The sequence below is a fragment of the Bubalus bubalis genome, chromosome 7, assembly GCF_019923935.1.
Source record: "Bubalus bubalis isolate 160015118507 breed Murrah chromosome 7, NDDB_SH_1, whole genome shotgun sequence".
Classification (NCBI taxonomy): domain Eukaryota; kingdom Metazoa; phylum Chordata; class Mammalia; order Artiodactyla; family Bovidae; genus Bubalus; species Bubalus bubalis.
The window spans coordinates 100,006,095-100,022,460 of NC_059163.1; the positions used below are offsets into that span (position 1 = coordinate 100,006,095).

Below are 16,366 nucleotides of genomic sequence, written 5' to 3' on the forward strand. Positions count from 1 at the left end.
CAAAATTTGATGAAATGGATTCTTCAAGATGCAACTTAAGAAAAGAAAATGAGAGTTTTTACTTCAACGTTTCTCACCAGACCTCAGTTTCTTCATTTGTAAAGGAGTAATTAAATGGTCTCTGAGCTCCCTTCCAATTCCAACATTGCATAAATCTAGTTAACTGCACAAGCCCAACTGAAGGTGAAGAAATATTAGGATGTGTAGTAACCAAATGTTTATCCTGTTTCAGTAAATGTGCAATATTCATCTGATATACTTCACTTCTGATGTCATTTTATTTTTGCCTCTCATTTTTCTTTTCCTCCCCCTTCCCTTCACACTTTAAATTTTATTTAACTTTACTGTAGTTACATAGGCTGTTTTATATCCTTTCTGGAGAGGCATGCATGAGGGCCTAAGTATTTGGGGGATGTGTTCCAGTCAACTTTTTTTTTTAATGTATTTGATTATTTTATTTTTGGCTGCACTGGGTCTTTATTGCTGGTTCTCTAGTTGCTAGGGTGGGCTTCTCCTTGCGGTGGCGTCTCTTGTGTAGCATGCATCCTAGCATGTGTGGGCTCAGTAGTTGTGGCATGCGGCCATAGTTGCCCCACGTCGTGTTAGTTCCCCGGCCAGGGATCGAATCTATGTCCCCTGCCTTGCAAAGTGTATTCTTAACCACTGGACCGCCCTAGTCAACTTTTTTTGTGTTTTATGATTTTCTAGAATAATTTCTCCAGTAAAAATTCATGTTAATAAATTAAGAATAACAATAAACCCAAAGTTCCAATTGAGTCATATTCTTTAGAACAAGGATTTTATATCATATCAGAAATATTACTATAGGCTTTAAGGAGACTGAGGACTAAACCATGTACTGTAGGCCTGCCATATCCTACAAGCATTTTGTGCATCACGTGGCATGGACTCCCCATCCTAATCCATTCAGAGCCATGCTGTGCTGCGGCAATGCTGCCTGTAGAGTCACTGGGACACCAGTTTTAGGAGAACACAAAGTGAGTGGAAAGCACACAGGCTTTAGAACCAGGTTAGCCTGGATTCCAATCTCAGCACTAATGTTTTCTATGTTTGCAACTTGGGCAAATACATTAAAATCTCTGAGTTTTTATTTCCTAATCTGAAAATAGGATGACTTTACCCATTATTGTGGGTGGTCCAGAAGATTAAATAACTTGGCATGTGTGAAAATATCTAATAGCATGCCTGGAACTTAGTAAAACTCTGCAAAGGTTTGTTTCCTTCTCTTCCTTGCCTGCTTTTTACTTTTCCAAACATGCCTCATCTACAAATGAAGATTTGTGTTTCTGGCAAACATAAACTAAAGAAGTGACTTCTGGGCTTCCCTAGTGGCTCTGTGGTAAAGAATTCACATGTCAATGCAGGAGACACCAGTTCAACCCATGATCCAAGAAGATCCTACATCCCTGGAGCAGCTAAGCCTGTGCACACAACTATTGAGCTTGTGCTCTAGAGCTCAGAAGTAAGCAACTACCGAGCCTACGTGCTGCGGCTACTAAAGCCCAGATGCCCTAGAGCCTGTGCTCTGCAACAAGGGAAACCACTGCAACGAGAAGCCTGTGCCCTGCAACTAGAGAGTAGCCCAAACAGCAATGGAGACCCAGCACAGCCAAAGGTAAATACATAAATATAAGTATTAAGAAAAAAAAAAAAAGAGAGAAGTGACTCCTGGTTGTGGTTTGACAATATTCCAAGTTATCACCAATTATTTTCAGAAGTGTCACATAATTCTCAAATTAAAATTAATTTTAACTTAATTATTTTAAAATGTCGCCTGGATGAGATGGCCAGAGTCACAAAATAAAATAATAATAACTGTAGCAGTTATCAAAAGGTTGGGAATCCCCATATCAGAACAAAAAGAGAAGTGGAAATTTGACATTTAACAAAGAACCAGATAGGATCTTCAAAACTGAGAACCAATCACTATAAAGGGTAAGCACAAACACAACACTTATTCTTTTTTTCATGCTAGTCAGGTGATTAAAGTCACAGCACAGTAATTTCTATAATAAATTATAGATGACAATTTCATGTACAAAAGTATTGCAATATAGAGAAAAGATAATGGAAAAGGCAATTTTTATTTTAATACTATTTGGACATGTAAGCATAAAGATAAATGCTGGGTACATTTTCCAAGACAAATCTTAGTCAAATACAAGCTGCTGCTGCTGCTAAGTCACTTCAGTCGTGTCCGACTCGGTGCAACCCCACAGGCTGCAGCCTACCAGGCTCCTCCGTCCATGGGATTTTCCAGGCAAGAGTACTGGAGTGGGGTGCCATCGTCTTCTCTGGAGTCAAATACGCGAGGATTCATTAAAAATTAATAATGAACCAAACATGTCCATACTAAAAAAAACTCTCATATTTTCAAATCTATTTGAGTTGAATTTAGAAGCCATGTATAAATATGAGTAGAAGATTCACATAACATCTTACTATTACAGGGCTTCCCTAGTGGCTCAGATGGTAAGGAGTCTACCTGCAGTGTGGGAGACTCAGGTTCAATACCTGGATTGGGAAGATCCCCTGGAGAAGGAAATGGCAACCCACTCCAGAAGTTTTGCCCGGAAAATCCCATGGGCGGAGGAGCCTGGTGGGCTACAGTCCATGAGGTTGCAGAGTCGGACATGACTGAGCCACTTCACTTTACTATTACAAATGAAAGGCAGAGTCTGAATTTAATAATTACTGAGCATGCATACAACACAAATCATTTTCAAATTATGCTTTGTACATATTTTGGAAGTAAAAATTGCCAGCAGCTTGCTAGTTGTTATGTTGTCCCCAAAGCTGCAATGTGGACGTTGGTATTGGTATACTGTCCACGGAATGCTGTGGGTCATGATTAACGTTTATTCTTTTAGGTGATGGGGCATAACAGGGAAAAAAAAGACAAGAATCCTTCTTCTCATAGACTTTATATATGAGTGTGAAGATGTTTAAAAAATAAGTGGGTTAAAAATAGTTCGGGACTTCCCTTGCAGTCCAGTAATTAAGACTTCACCTTTCGATGCAGGGGGTGCGGGTTCAATCCTTGGTTGGAAAGCTAATATCCCATGTGTCTCGTGGCCAAAACATGAAACAGAAACAATACTGTAGCAAATGCAATAAAGACTTAAAAAATAGTCCACATCAAACAGTTGAAATATCTTATAAAAATATGTTAAAAGGTAAAAGGGCTACTGAATAGAGTAAAAGCAAATGGGTACATTGTATATCTCTATGATATACTTGGGAGATGATTGGGTTTTGAGAAGGAGAAGTATCTTAAGAGAGAAATAAGAAGAAATTACAGTAAATGGAAACTTTAATGGAGATTAGAGATATTACAGCAAGGGAAAAGGAGACTTAAGAATAATAGAATCCTGAAGTTATTAGGAGGGTTAGATCTTATTCACAAGAATCTTCATTCTTTATTAACAAAACAGAAATCCTGGAAGTTTAAAGAAAAAAAAATAAGAATAAAATAGGGGAAATAATCTTAAAAGAGTATATATCCCTATAGGTTAACACTTTTACCTATCTTGAGTGCAAATATTTTCTGATGACCCAGAACCAAGCATTCTGGTTTCACTCTACCGAAGACATTATACACACAGAAAACTGTAAAGCAAAAGCTTACAGGTGTTGGTTATTTGATTATCTTTCCCATTGTCCTCAAAGATAAAGTCTCTCTTAAATAAACTCACTCCCAGGCCCTACAGAGTGAGGCTGGCCTGAGTGGGCTCTGGGCTGAGAGGCCTGAAATACCCAGCTCTAGTCCTTCCCATTCCAGAGATCGGGATGTCAGGACCCTGACAGGGTCTCACCCACAATGCAGGAAAATGCTTCCCCAGGTGATCCTTAAGCAAGCAAAAATTTTAATAAGAATTTGCACTTCATCTGATAGTGAGCAAGGAATCATTAGCTGGAGGTCTCCTGGTCACTGGAAGCCATTTCTTTTTTATTAATTTAAAAGTTTTTTATTGAAGTATAGTTGATTTATAATTTGTATTAATTTTTGCTGCACAGCAAAGTGATTTAGCTATATATATGTGTGTATATATATATTCTTTTTTATATTCTTTTCCATTATGGGTCTATATTCTTTTTATATTTTTTTCCATTATGGTTCATCACAGGACAAGGAATATTAGTTCCCTGTGATATAGAGTAGGACCTTGTCACCCATCCCTTCCATATATAATAGCTTTCATCTGCTAACCCCAAGTTCCCAATTCACCCTTCTTCTGCTGCCCCCTGCCCTTGGCAACCGCAAGTCTGTTCCCTATGTGAGTCAGTTTCTGTTGCATAGACAGGTTCATTTGTGCCATGTTTTAGACTCCATGTGTAAGTGATATCACATGGTATTTGTCTTTCTTTTTTTGACTTATTTCACCTAGTATGATGATCTCTAGTTGCATTTTTGTTGCTGCAAATGGCAATGTTTCATTTTTGTGGCTTAGTAGTACTCCTGCCTGTGTGTATGTGTATGTGTGTGTGATATACATGTATATCACATCTTTGTCCATTCATCTGCCAATGGACATTAAGGTTGTTTCCACGTTTTGGCTGTTGTGAATAGTGCTGCTATGAATATAGGGTACATGTATCTTCTTGAATTACAGTTTTGCAAGAGCCAGCCCTTAAATGAACAGGAGTTTGGTGTTTAGGAGATGGAATCCCAGTTTCTGTTCACGGTTGTTCATAGGTCACAGTGCTGACTCTGTGACTTCCAAGGATCATCGGGATTTAAGAGCCATCACAGCTTCTGCATGTGGTGCACGGTATCTTATTTCCTGAGGCCTATTACTCCCAGAGGACAAAGTAGGAACACTCATAAGTTATGGGTTTTGCCTCTTGTTCCCAGCTTTGGTGGCTTTGCCTTCAGCTGGCAGGGACAGATAAGAGGAATTTTTATAGTTCCTGGAATATAACTCAAGGGCTGGAAGCCAGACTGTCAAGTGCACATCTATCACCACCTGGAGTCTATAGCAGAGGTTTAAATAGTAGCAAATTCCCAACTTGGTAATGAATAGAAGAGAGGAGAGGCAATGGAGAGGATGAAAATCTCAGTTTCCCAAGTTTTATTGCAATAAATAAAATTAATATTATAGTGATGACAAGAGATGCAGCAAGCTTTAGATTTGGAGAAATCTACTATAGGAGTCTGGGTTACAGATCTTTATAATCCCTATTGTATTAGTCACAGACATTTATTCAGATGACTGTATTTGCTGGAAAAGCTTAACAATGTCCCAACATTGTCCCAACCACCTAGTGATTGGATCAGTGACAGGAGGTTCAGCCAGAAGGTACTGCAACACGTTCATTTCAAATAAAACACACACGTATGCACACAATGAAATACTACTTAGCCATAAAAAATGAAATCTTGCCATTTGCAGCAATATGGATGGAGGGCATAAGGCTAAGTGAAGTAAGTCAGACAGAGAAAGATAAATATTGTATATCACTTATATGTGGAATCTAAAAAATAGAAAAAAATAGTGAATCTGCCTGCAATGCAGGAGACCCAGGTTTGATTCCTGGGTCGGGAAGATCCCCTAGAGAAGGAAATGGCAAGCCACTCCAGTATTCATGCCTGGAAAATCCCATGGACAGAGGAGCCTGGTGGGCTACAGTCCATGGGGTCGCAAGAGTTGGACATGACTTAGCGACTAAACCACCACCATGGTGAATAAAATAAAAAAGAAGCAGACTCACAAATATTGAGAACAAACTAGTGGTTATCAGTGGAGAGAGGGAAAGGGGAGGCGCAGCATAGGGGTAGGTGGTTAAGAGGTATAAACTATATGTATAAAAATAAGCTTCATGGATAATTGTATAGAACAGGGAATATAACCAATATTTTGTAATACTATAAATGGAATAAAACTTTAAAATGGTGCATCACTATATGTACACTGACCTGCCTCTTGAAAAACCTATATGCAGGTCAGGAAGCAACAGTTAGAACTGGACATGGGACAACAGACTGGTTCCAAATAGGAAAAGGAGTACTTCAAGGCTGTATGTTGTCACCCTGCTTATTTAACTTATATGCAGAGTACATCATGAGAAACGCTGGGCTGGAAGAAGCACAAGCTGGAATCAAGATAGCTAGGAGAAATATCAATAACCTCAGATATGCAGATGACATCACCCTTATGGCAGAAAGTGAAGAGGAACTAGAAAGCCTCTTGATGAAAGTGAAAATGGAAAGTGAAAAAGTTGGCTTAAAGCTCAACATTCAGAAAATGAAGATCATGGCAATGGTCCCATCAGTTCATGGCAAATAGATGGGGAAACAGTGGAAACAGTATCAGGCTTTATTTTTGGGGGCTGCAGATGGTGACTGCAGCCATGAAATTAAAAGACGCTTACTCCTTGGAAGAAAAGTTATGACCAACCTAGATAGCATATTCAAAAGCAGAGACATTACTTTGCCAACAAAGGTCCATCTAGTCAAGGCTATGGTTTTTCCAGTCGTCATGTATGGATGTGAGAGTTGGACTGTGAAGAAAGCTGAGCACCGAAGAATTGATGCTTTTGAACTGTGGTGCTGGAGAAGACTCTTCAGAGTCCTCTGGACTGCAAGGAGATCCAACCAGTCCATTCTGAAGGAGATCAGCCCTGGGATTTCTTTGGAAGGAATGATGCTAAAGCTGAAACTCCGGTACTTTGGCCACCTCATGCGAAGAGTTGACTCATTGGAAAAGACTCTGATGCCGGGAGGGATTGGGGGCAGGAGGAGAAGGGGACGACAGAGGATGAGATGGCTGGATGGCATCACTGACTCAATGGACGTGAGTCTGAGTGAACTCTGGGAGTTGGTGATGGACAGGGAGGCCTGGAGTGCTGCAATTCATGGGGTCACAAAGAGTCAGACACGACTGAGCAACTGAACTGAACTGAACTGAACTGATATGTACACATATAGTATTATCCATCAACTACACTTCAGTTAAAAAAAACTTTAAAAAAATGATTTTTGAAATCTGCTGGTATGCAGAATATGTACCTTTTCCTAACTTGGAGAAAATCTAGACAGGAGCATGGAGAATGACCAGAGAGATTGAAAATAGAATCTAGAGGGAGAGTTTAAAAGAAGGGAGTCAGCTTTGCTTGGAGAGAGAAAATAAGGGTGAAAGCAACAATGATCCTGGCTTTGAAAGACACAAAGAGCTGCAGCTCATAGTCATCATTCATTCATTCACTCATTCACTCACTCAGAGTATCACTCACTGTCCCAGCACCTGGGGGACAAAGAGAAGGACAAAAATCAAAGTAGGTGAAACAGAGTCCTTAGCTTCAACATCTACTGCCCATTGCCAGTGCCCAAGAATTGGACAAAAATAAGTGCAGGTTGGGACACAAGTAGTTATGAAATAAGCCTGAAGGGAAGAGATTTAAGAAATTAAAAAACTTTCCAGGCAAGAGTGAACACCAACATCTTAGAAATCAGTGAACTAAAATGGACAGGAATGGGCAAATTTAATTCAGATGATCAGTATATCTACTACTGTGGGCAAGAATCCCTTAGAAGAAATGGAGTAGGCCTCATAGTCAACAGAAGAGTCCAAAATGCAGTACTTGGGTACAATCTCAAAACTGGCAGAATGATCTCAGTTTGTTTCCAATGCAAACCATTCAACATCATTGTAATCCAAGTCTATGCCCCAACCACTAATGCCAAATAAATTGAAGTTGAATGGTTTTATGAAGACCCCCAAGACCTTCTAGAACTAATATAAGAGGCGAGGGAAAAAAAAAAAGATGTCCTTTTCATCATAGGGGATTGGAATGTAAAAGTAGGAAGAGATACCTGGAGTTACAGGCAAGTTTGGCCTTGGAGTACAAAATGAAGTGGGACAAAGGCTAACACTTTTGCCAAGAGAATGCAGTGGTCATAGCAAACATTCTCTTTCAGTAACACAAGAGACAACTCCACACATGTATAGGACCAAATGGCCAATACCAAAATCAGATTGTTTATATTATTTGCAGCCGAAGATGAAGAAGCTCTGTATAGTCAGCAAAAACAAGAGTAGGAGGTGACTGTGGCTCAGATCATGAACTCCTTATTGTCAAATTTAGATTTAAACTGAAGGAAGTACGGAAAACCACTAGACCATTCAGGTATGACCTAAATCAAATCCCTTATGATTATACAGTGGAAGTGACAAATAGAGTCAAGGGATTAGATCTGATAGAGTGCCTGAAGAACTATGAATGGAGGTTTGTAACCTTGTACAGGTGGTGGTGACCAAAACCATCCCCCCAAAAAAGAAATGCAAGAAGGCAAAGTGGTTGTCTGAAGAGGATTTACAAATAGCTGAGAAAAGAAGAGAAGAAAAAGCAAGGAAGAAAGGGAAAGATAAGCCTATCTGAATGCAGAGTTTCAAAGAATAGCAAGGAGAGATAAGAAGGCCTTCTTAAGTGCACAATGCAAAGAAATAGAGGAAAATGATTGAGTGAGGAAATGGGAAAGACTAGAAATCTCTTCAAGAAAATTGAAGATATTTAGGGAACATTTTATGCAAGGATGGACATGATAAAGAAAAGAAATGGTAAGGACCTAAGAAGCAGAAGAGATTAAGAAGAGGTGGCAAGAATACACAGAAGAACTGTTCAAAGGTCACAGCGCTGACTCTGTGACTTCCAAGGAAGTCAAAAAATGTCCAAATACCCCTGATAACTACCATGGTGTGGTCACTCACCTAGAGCTGGACGTCCTGGAGTGTGAAGTCAAGTCAAATGGGATTTAAGAAGCATTACTACTAACAAAGCTGCTGGAGGTGATGGAATTCCAGCTGAGCTATTTCAAATCCTAAAAGATGATGCTGTGAAAGTGCTGCACTCAATATGCCAGCAAATTTGGAAAACTCAGCAGTGGCCACAGGGCTGGAAAAGGTCAGTTTTCAATTCCAATCCCAAAGAAGGGCAATGCCAAAGAATGTTCAAACTACCACACAATTGTACTCATTTCACAAGCTAGCAAGGTAATGCTCAAAATCCTTCAGCTAGGCTTCAGCAGTATATGAACCAAGAACTTCCAGATGTACAAGCTGGATTTAGAAAAGGCAGATGAACCAGAGATCAAATTGCCAATATCCATTGGATCATAGAAAAAGCAAGGGAATTCCAGAAAAACTTCTGCTTCATTGACTACACTAAAGCCTTTGACTGTGTGGATCACAACAAACTGTGGACAATTCTTAAAGAAATGGGAATACCAGACCACTATACCTGTCTCCTGAGAAACCTGTATGCAGGACAAGAAGCAACAGTTAGAACTGGGTATGGAACAATGGATTGGTTCCAAACTGGGAAAGGATTACATAAAGGCCGTATATTGTTACCCTGCATATTTAACTTATAAGCAGAGTACATCATGAGAAATGCTGGGCTGGATGAATCACAAGTTGGAATCATGATTGCCAGGAGAAATATCAACAGCTTCAGATATGGAGATGATATTACTCTAATGGCAGAAATTAAAGAGGAACTAAAGAGCCTCTTGAAGAGAGTGAAAGAGGAGAGTGAAAAGGATGGCTTAAAACTCAACATTCAAAAAGCTAAGATCATAGCATCCAGTCCAATTACTTCATGGCAAATAGAAGGGGAAATAAGTGGAAACAGTGAAAGATTTTATTTTCTTGGGCTCCAAAATCACTGCAGATGGTGACTACAGCCATGAAATTAAAAAACTCTTGCTTCTTGGAAGGAAAGCTATGACAAACCTAGACAGCATGTTAAAAAGCAGACACATCACTTTGCTGACAAAGGTCCATCTAGTCAAAGCCATGGTTATCCAGTAGTCATTTAGGGATGTGAGAGTTGACCCATAAAGATGGCTGAGCACCAAAAAATTGATGCTTTTGAACTGTAGTGTGCTGGAGAAGACTCTTGAGAGTCTTTTGGACTGCAAGGAGATCAAACCAGTCAATCTTAAAGGAAATCAACCCTGAATATTCATTGGAGGGACTGATGCTGAAGCTGAAGCTCCAATACTTTGGCCACCTGATGGGAAGAGCTGACTCATTGGAAAAGACCCCTATGCTGGGAAAAATCAAAGGCAAAAGGAGAAGGGGACGACAGAGGATGAGATGATTAGATAGCATCACGGATTCAGTGGACATGAATTTGAGCTAATTCTGGGAGATAGTGAAAGACAGGGGAGCCTGGCTTGCTGTAGTCCCATAAGGTCACAAAGAGTCAGACACAACTTAGCAACTGAACAACAGGGCCAAGGTAGCAACGGAAATAAATTCATCCCCACTTGCCCTTTATTTATGAGAACTACTGCTGGTTAAATGGTAATTTTCAGGGTTGATTAGGAGAATTTCCACCAGAAAAAAGAAAAAAAAAGATGATCGCTTCAGTCTTACGGTTTGGAATATTCTATTAAAGATCTTGCACGGTCAGTATAAGGTAAGGCAACTATTTTGTGGTTTCCGTCTCTGTTCAACACTGTATGATTCATATCAGGGTCTGTTCGGGCCACAGAAATAGCAGAAGAGGAAAAGGCAATCGTATCTCTCCCCAGAGTGGTTAACAAAAAGCCCGCTAACCAAGTTTACCATGAACATGAGTGTGTACAAATTCTCAGCAACTGACTGTTATTAATGCTTGAATTCCTTTTGTGCTTGATTCTTGGAATTGCCCAACTTTTGATTAACTGAGAATTATCATGATTTAGGACATACAAAATTGTGATTCTTTTTACACAAATACAAAGGAAATCTTTTACATACTTTAAATAGTACAGACAAATGAGCTAGATCATTAAAAAATCAAGAGAGTGTATTTTGTTTTTAATTTGAATTTTCTGGTTTGACTCTAACCACCCAAAAAGGAAATTTCAAACTTTTTCAGGCATACTTAAGCCCCATTTACAAATTTACAAGAAACCAAGACTTAGGAGAACAATTTTTAGTCAGTATTTTCACTATTCAATGACCTTTGGGGAAATTTAAGTGTAAATTTCATTTTTAAAAATGCTCAAAAACTGTTCAAAATGAACATTCTGTGTCTCCCAGATAGGCAAACTGCCCATACCTAAACTTCTGATGAATCAAAAAGTTTTTCTTTCCTCTAATCTTTGTTTATTGTATACATCATTAGGCCATTTCTTTTTTAATGTGTGCTTTTAGTCAATCCACTAAATAATATATCCTGAGAAAAATACCTATTTTGTATAAAGCACCTTGTTTTCTCCTAAGGATAATACTGAAATGTCTGTATATAATTTATTTATGTAGCATATGGCACAGTAATTAAAAAAAATGTTTCTAAACATACCCAATTATATATAGTATGCACATAATCCAATAGAAGTGACAACCATTTACTTGAAATCCATTTTGTCCCACCTCCCTTCTGAAACAATATCTCTCAGGTCAACTATATGTGCATAGCTTACCTGTCTCACTTCCAATCAAAGGCTGATTTGCAAAATGCTTGACAAAATCCTTCAAAGATGAGAATTCATTAAAGCCAAATTTAAATGAATATCCAGTATATTCAACATGAAAGTGTTTGACTGAGTCTTTGGCTCTAAAAGAAAAAAAAATGAAAAAAAAACTTAATGCTATTTAAGAAACAAGTATCTTTTTTGAAGGGAAACGTAACCTTACGCATTAGTATCACCATGAAGCCCTTCTCAAAACAGAGTTATGACACAATCACCAAAACCACTGGCATTTAAAGAATAGCACTCCTCTAATAATTAGCAGTGTTGAGAACCTTTTCATGTGCTTATCTGTATGTCTTTTTTGGAGAAACATTTATTAAGGTCTACTCACTTTTCAAATGGGTTGTTTGTATTTTGCTGGAGGCATAAGTGTAAGAGAGACAGGAAGAGAGATGATAGAAACGGCAGGCCACCCTCTCCCCACATTCTCCTCTGTGCCTCGTCCTCCTCCCTTACCAGGGAGTCAGTACAAATTCTGCCTCTTTTCACTTAATCAGTTATGTGAGCCCAGTCCTTTGCCTCCCACACCTATTTCACTCCCTGATGAATAAAATACCAACTTTCCTACATTGCCATTTTTGGAATAAGGCAGAAAATTAAATTTTATATATATCTATAACCATATACACATACACACTCACACACACACACACACGGCCTCACTTCCACTATTATTCTCTTTCAGGTAACTTTCCACCTTAAGCAAAAACCAGAAGTCAGAATTACCCAAAGGGTGCAAGTTTCTGGGCCTTACCCCCTGAATTCCTGTTCAGTAGGTCCGGGGCTGGGCCCAAGACTTGTATTCCTAACATGCTCTGAAGTGATGCTACTGGTCTGGGGACCACATTCTGGCAACTGCCATGGTCCAGCCAGCTGTGCTATTCTCCTAGGGGCCTCTGTCTTTGTCCCTTAGCTTGTACTGTTCCCTTCACCTGTGACTTCTTCTGCTTTGTTTTTGATTGTGTCAGTTCAAATGCCACTTATTCTATCAAATACTGCATGATATTCCAGCTTGAGTTACTTGTTTTTTCTCTTCTCAACAATCCACACACTTACCTTGCCATCTTTCACGTCATTTATAGCACTCTCCTTTGTAGTAAAGTATTTATATGTGGCCTTATTGCCCCTGTGAGGCTAGACTTCCTGAAGACAAGGTCTTTAAATCTCCTACAACACTTATCAAAGTGGTAAGCACAGAATGGACGCTCTGAAATATTATTAAGGAAGTGAATGAACAAATGAATAAAAACAACCATTCTCCTGAGCTGGTCTTTGGTCTTTCTCACTTTTGCTGGTGGTTATTACTTTTTAAAGCATTTCCAAGTGCTTGTAATGGAAATTAACAATTTATATTTTAAATTTGTACATAGATGTAATATATGTGTTATCTCTTTGTAAGCCTTATGAAACATGTAAAAGTGAAAAGTTAACTTTCTTTGAGCCAACAATTCCACAGGTTTGTCTGAGATTTTGGAGTGATCCATGCAATAAAGGATAAACAATCCAACCATTAAATATAATTTTAACATTTGCTCTTGATTTGAGAAAGCACAATTCCTGCTTCAACCCAGATTGAATTCCTACTTCAAGCAGAATTCCACTTTTGATTAAAAATTTTCCCAAAGATGTTGTTTAGAAAAATTTATAAACAAAATAAAACAATAATGGTTTGAGGTTAATGGATGGGTGGCCGAGGGCAATTTCATGGAGTCCTCGTATCCTAGCAACTGCCTGTGAACCCAGTGAGACTTGCTATATGTCAGTGGAAGCCAAGGTGACAGATGTTAACAGATAACCAGTGACTCCCCCTGATTATCAGGTGGCTAGGTCACCTTCTCTGAAAGGGAAGTCAGCCAGGAGAAAGTGTGAGAGAGAAACCCTGAAAGGGCTGGCCAATGACTGTTTTGAGCCAGGACTATCTGGTGGGGACTAGATTAACTTTCTTAACAGTGAGGGGAAATGGAACTTTGAGAAACTCTGTTTATAGAAAAAAATTAAAAGTTGCACGTTGCCTGCTTGAGTTTGTGGTTATGAAAGTTGCATAGCCGCAAGTCATTTTGATTTTCCAGAGGAAGCAAATAACAGTGAAAATGGTACAGGGCCAGGCTCCAGGGATGAGGATTCTGGTGCTATTTCTAGCACGGTTTTATTGGGTGGAAGACACTTTACCACTTTAGTTTCTTCATCAGTTAAGCAAGAGTTTTGGATTAAATAATTCATAAAATCTCCTTCAGCTTTAACATTTTTTTTTTGGTCCCCACTCTAATAATATTTTCCCTGCTAATGGAAGGAATAGGCATGGGTTTTGCAGTCTCACCACTCAGAGCTTGGCATCCTTGGACCTGCTGATCTAACAAGAATCAAGCAAATTCCATTTTCTGGCAATCTGCATGTGATGCTGAAGTCAGTGCCCATATAAGTAAGAGATGGGGCCCCACTAAATGCATAGAGTTCTTATGAATCCTACCTCACAGAGAGGGAGTAGAGCCCAATCCTTTCATTGCTGTCCCGAAGAAGGTAGCTCCCATCACATCCGTTGGAGAGGAGCAGTGCCTCAGCAGCATGGCGGGTGAGGTTACCATGGTACCACCTGGGGAGGAGAGAGCAACACTTTCACTCAGAGTGAACTACGGGGGACTCTTCCTGCACTGGGTTTTCCTCTCAGAGATTACCTCAGCAATATTCTCCACCCTGGTAGCCCTGAGACCAAACTCTGAGCCAAGACATCAAGAAAAGGAAATTGCTGGATGAGGCTGAAGGGGAAAGGAGGGATTTGCCTTATCCCAGAGTGTTATGGGTTGAATTGTGTCCTGAACACTCTTATGTTGAAGTGCTGAGCCCTAGTATCTCAGAATGCTTCCTTATTTGGAGACAGGGTCTTTAGCAAGTTATAATGAGGGTCTTTAGCAAGTTATAATGAGGTTCTTAAGGTGGGTCCTAGGGGTCTCCTCCCTTGGTTGCTTAGATGGTAAAGAATCTGCCTGCAGTTCAGGAGACCTGGGTTCTATCCCTGGGTTGGGAAGATCCCCTGGAGACGAGAATGGCTACTCACTCCAGTATTCTTGCCTGGAGAATCCCTTGGAGAGTGGGGCCTGGTGGGCTATAGTCCATGGGGTCACAAAGAGTCACACACGACTGAGTGACTAACATTTCCATTTTCAAAGTGGGTCCTAATTCAATAGGACCATTAAAAGGGGACTTTTGGAGACAGACTTGTGCACAGGGAGAGTGCCTTGTGAACACTCTCCCTAAAGACAGCCATCTGTAAGTCAAGGAGGATGAGCTGGAGCAGATCCCCCCTCATAGCCCTCAGAAGGAACCAACCGTACTTGGGGTTGACACCTTGATTTGGGGCTTCTAATCTCCAGAACACGAGACAATCAGTTTCCTCTGTTTAAGTACTGCCATTTTGTGGTACTTACTCATGCAAGTCCTAGCAAACAAACACACATTACTTTGTAGACAGAAAGATTTTTAAAATTTCAAGTCAAAAATAACCATAAGAATAGGCTTGGGCCAATTATCTCTCTTTCTTTTGATCTAACACACTCTCTTTTAAAAGTGTGGTACCATGTTTTGTAATGTGTAAAACCACTGAGCTGTTATACCAGAGTCCATTGTCATGAGGGAAATGAAGTTGAACACAAGGAATTCAGACGTTTTATACAGAGATGCAAGCCCTGTTCACTATTGTTTAAAACTCACAAATACCTGCAGAGTTGGGGAAGTCCCATGGATATTCAGACTAATGTATGTGTTTAAAAAAATAAATAAATAAACTCCAAAAACACATTAGAAAAGGTAACATAAGGTATAAAAAAAACTATCTAGTTCAAAAGAAGGCGTAACGAAAATGAAGTCTTTTTCTCCCCTTTCACCCACATCACCCCTGTTCCTTTCCTCAGAGGACCCCAATGTTACCCATTTTCTGTGCTTCCTCCTGAGAGGAATCCTTTGTGTCCAGAGGTATCCAGGCATGTCCCCAGTCCCAGCTCTATGGAGACAAGAGCATCCCAGGCTCCCTGTTCTGCACCTCACTCCTTTTTCCTTTCCCGTTCTTTTTAATGAGTCAATAGAGGCAGTTCAGTGTGGTGATTAGGACCGTGGTCTCTGGTGTCAGTTTGCCGGAGTTCTGATCCGCGTGAAACCTCTTATGGCTGTAACACCTTGGGCAAGTTATATAAGCAATCTAAGCCTCGGTTTTCTCACCTCTAGAATAGAATAAATAACAGCGGTGCCTCATGGGCCAGCAGTAAGCTCTGCTTGCTATGGTCAAAGCGGTCTTGGCGAACAGCTGAGCTCAAAACGCAATAGTTGTCACGAAGCCGTTGAGATCCCCAAAGCCATAACTTGTGATGTTGCCTCGGAGGTGTGATTTTCTTGTTGCTCAGATATACTTGTTGATTACTTTCAGCTTCTTTCAGATATGGGAAGCTAGGTCATGGTGGGGAGCAGCTGCTGTTAGGAGCTACAGTGCAGGGCAGCGAAGGGGAAGGAGACAGGAGCAGCTACACAAATATTGCTGATAATGTCAGTGAACTCAGCACTATTACAGAGGTGTGCATGCTGTACAAGGAAGTGCCTTTCTCTGAGAGGGATGGATCTGCTGGGATGTGCTGTGCTATGATATTTTAGCCTGATAATAAAAAGTAAACATAAGACCAAAAGCAGAGGGAGTTTCTACATAGGTCTCTGAGCTATGTTTTCTAAATCAGCATGTCCTAATGTCTGCTTCTTTAGCACATTTCTGTGGGGCAGAGATGCCTCCATCCTGAGTTAGAAATGTACTTGCTAACTAAAAACAATGGCAAGGAAAAGCATTTTTATAAGAAATCCCATTGAGTTATTTACCCCTTCATTGGACTAATTCCCAAATGTGCT

The 16,366-nt window shown here is 39.9% G+C and overlaps 1 protein-coding gene across 2 annotated transcripts in view; it reads right to left on the minus strand.

Moving 5' to 3' along the window:
* The window catches only part of DAPP1 (dual adaptor of phosphotyrosine and 3-phosphoinositides 1), a 56,946-nt gene that overhangs the window by 20,564 nt on the left and 20,016 nt on the right, over positions 1-16,366 (minus strand). For both annotated transcript variants that reach the window (XM_006052492.4, XM_006052491.4), the window contains exons 2-3: positions 13,953-14,075; positions 11,435-11,568 (exon numbers count right to left, since the gene is read on the minus strand). In XM_006052492.4, coding sequence (XP_006052554.1) covers positions 11,435-11,568; positions 13,953-14,075 — 257 coding nt within the window. The remainder of the gene's footprint in view (positions 1-11,434; positions 11,569-13,952; positions 14,076-16,366) is intronic.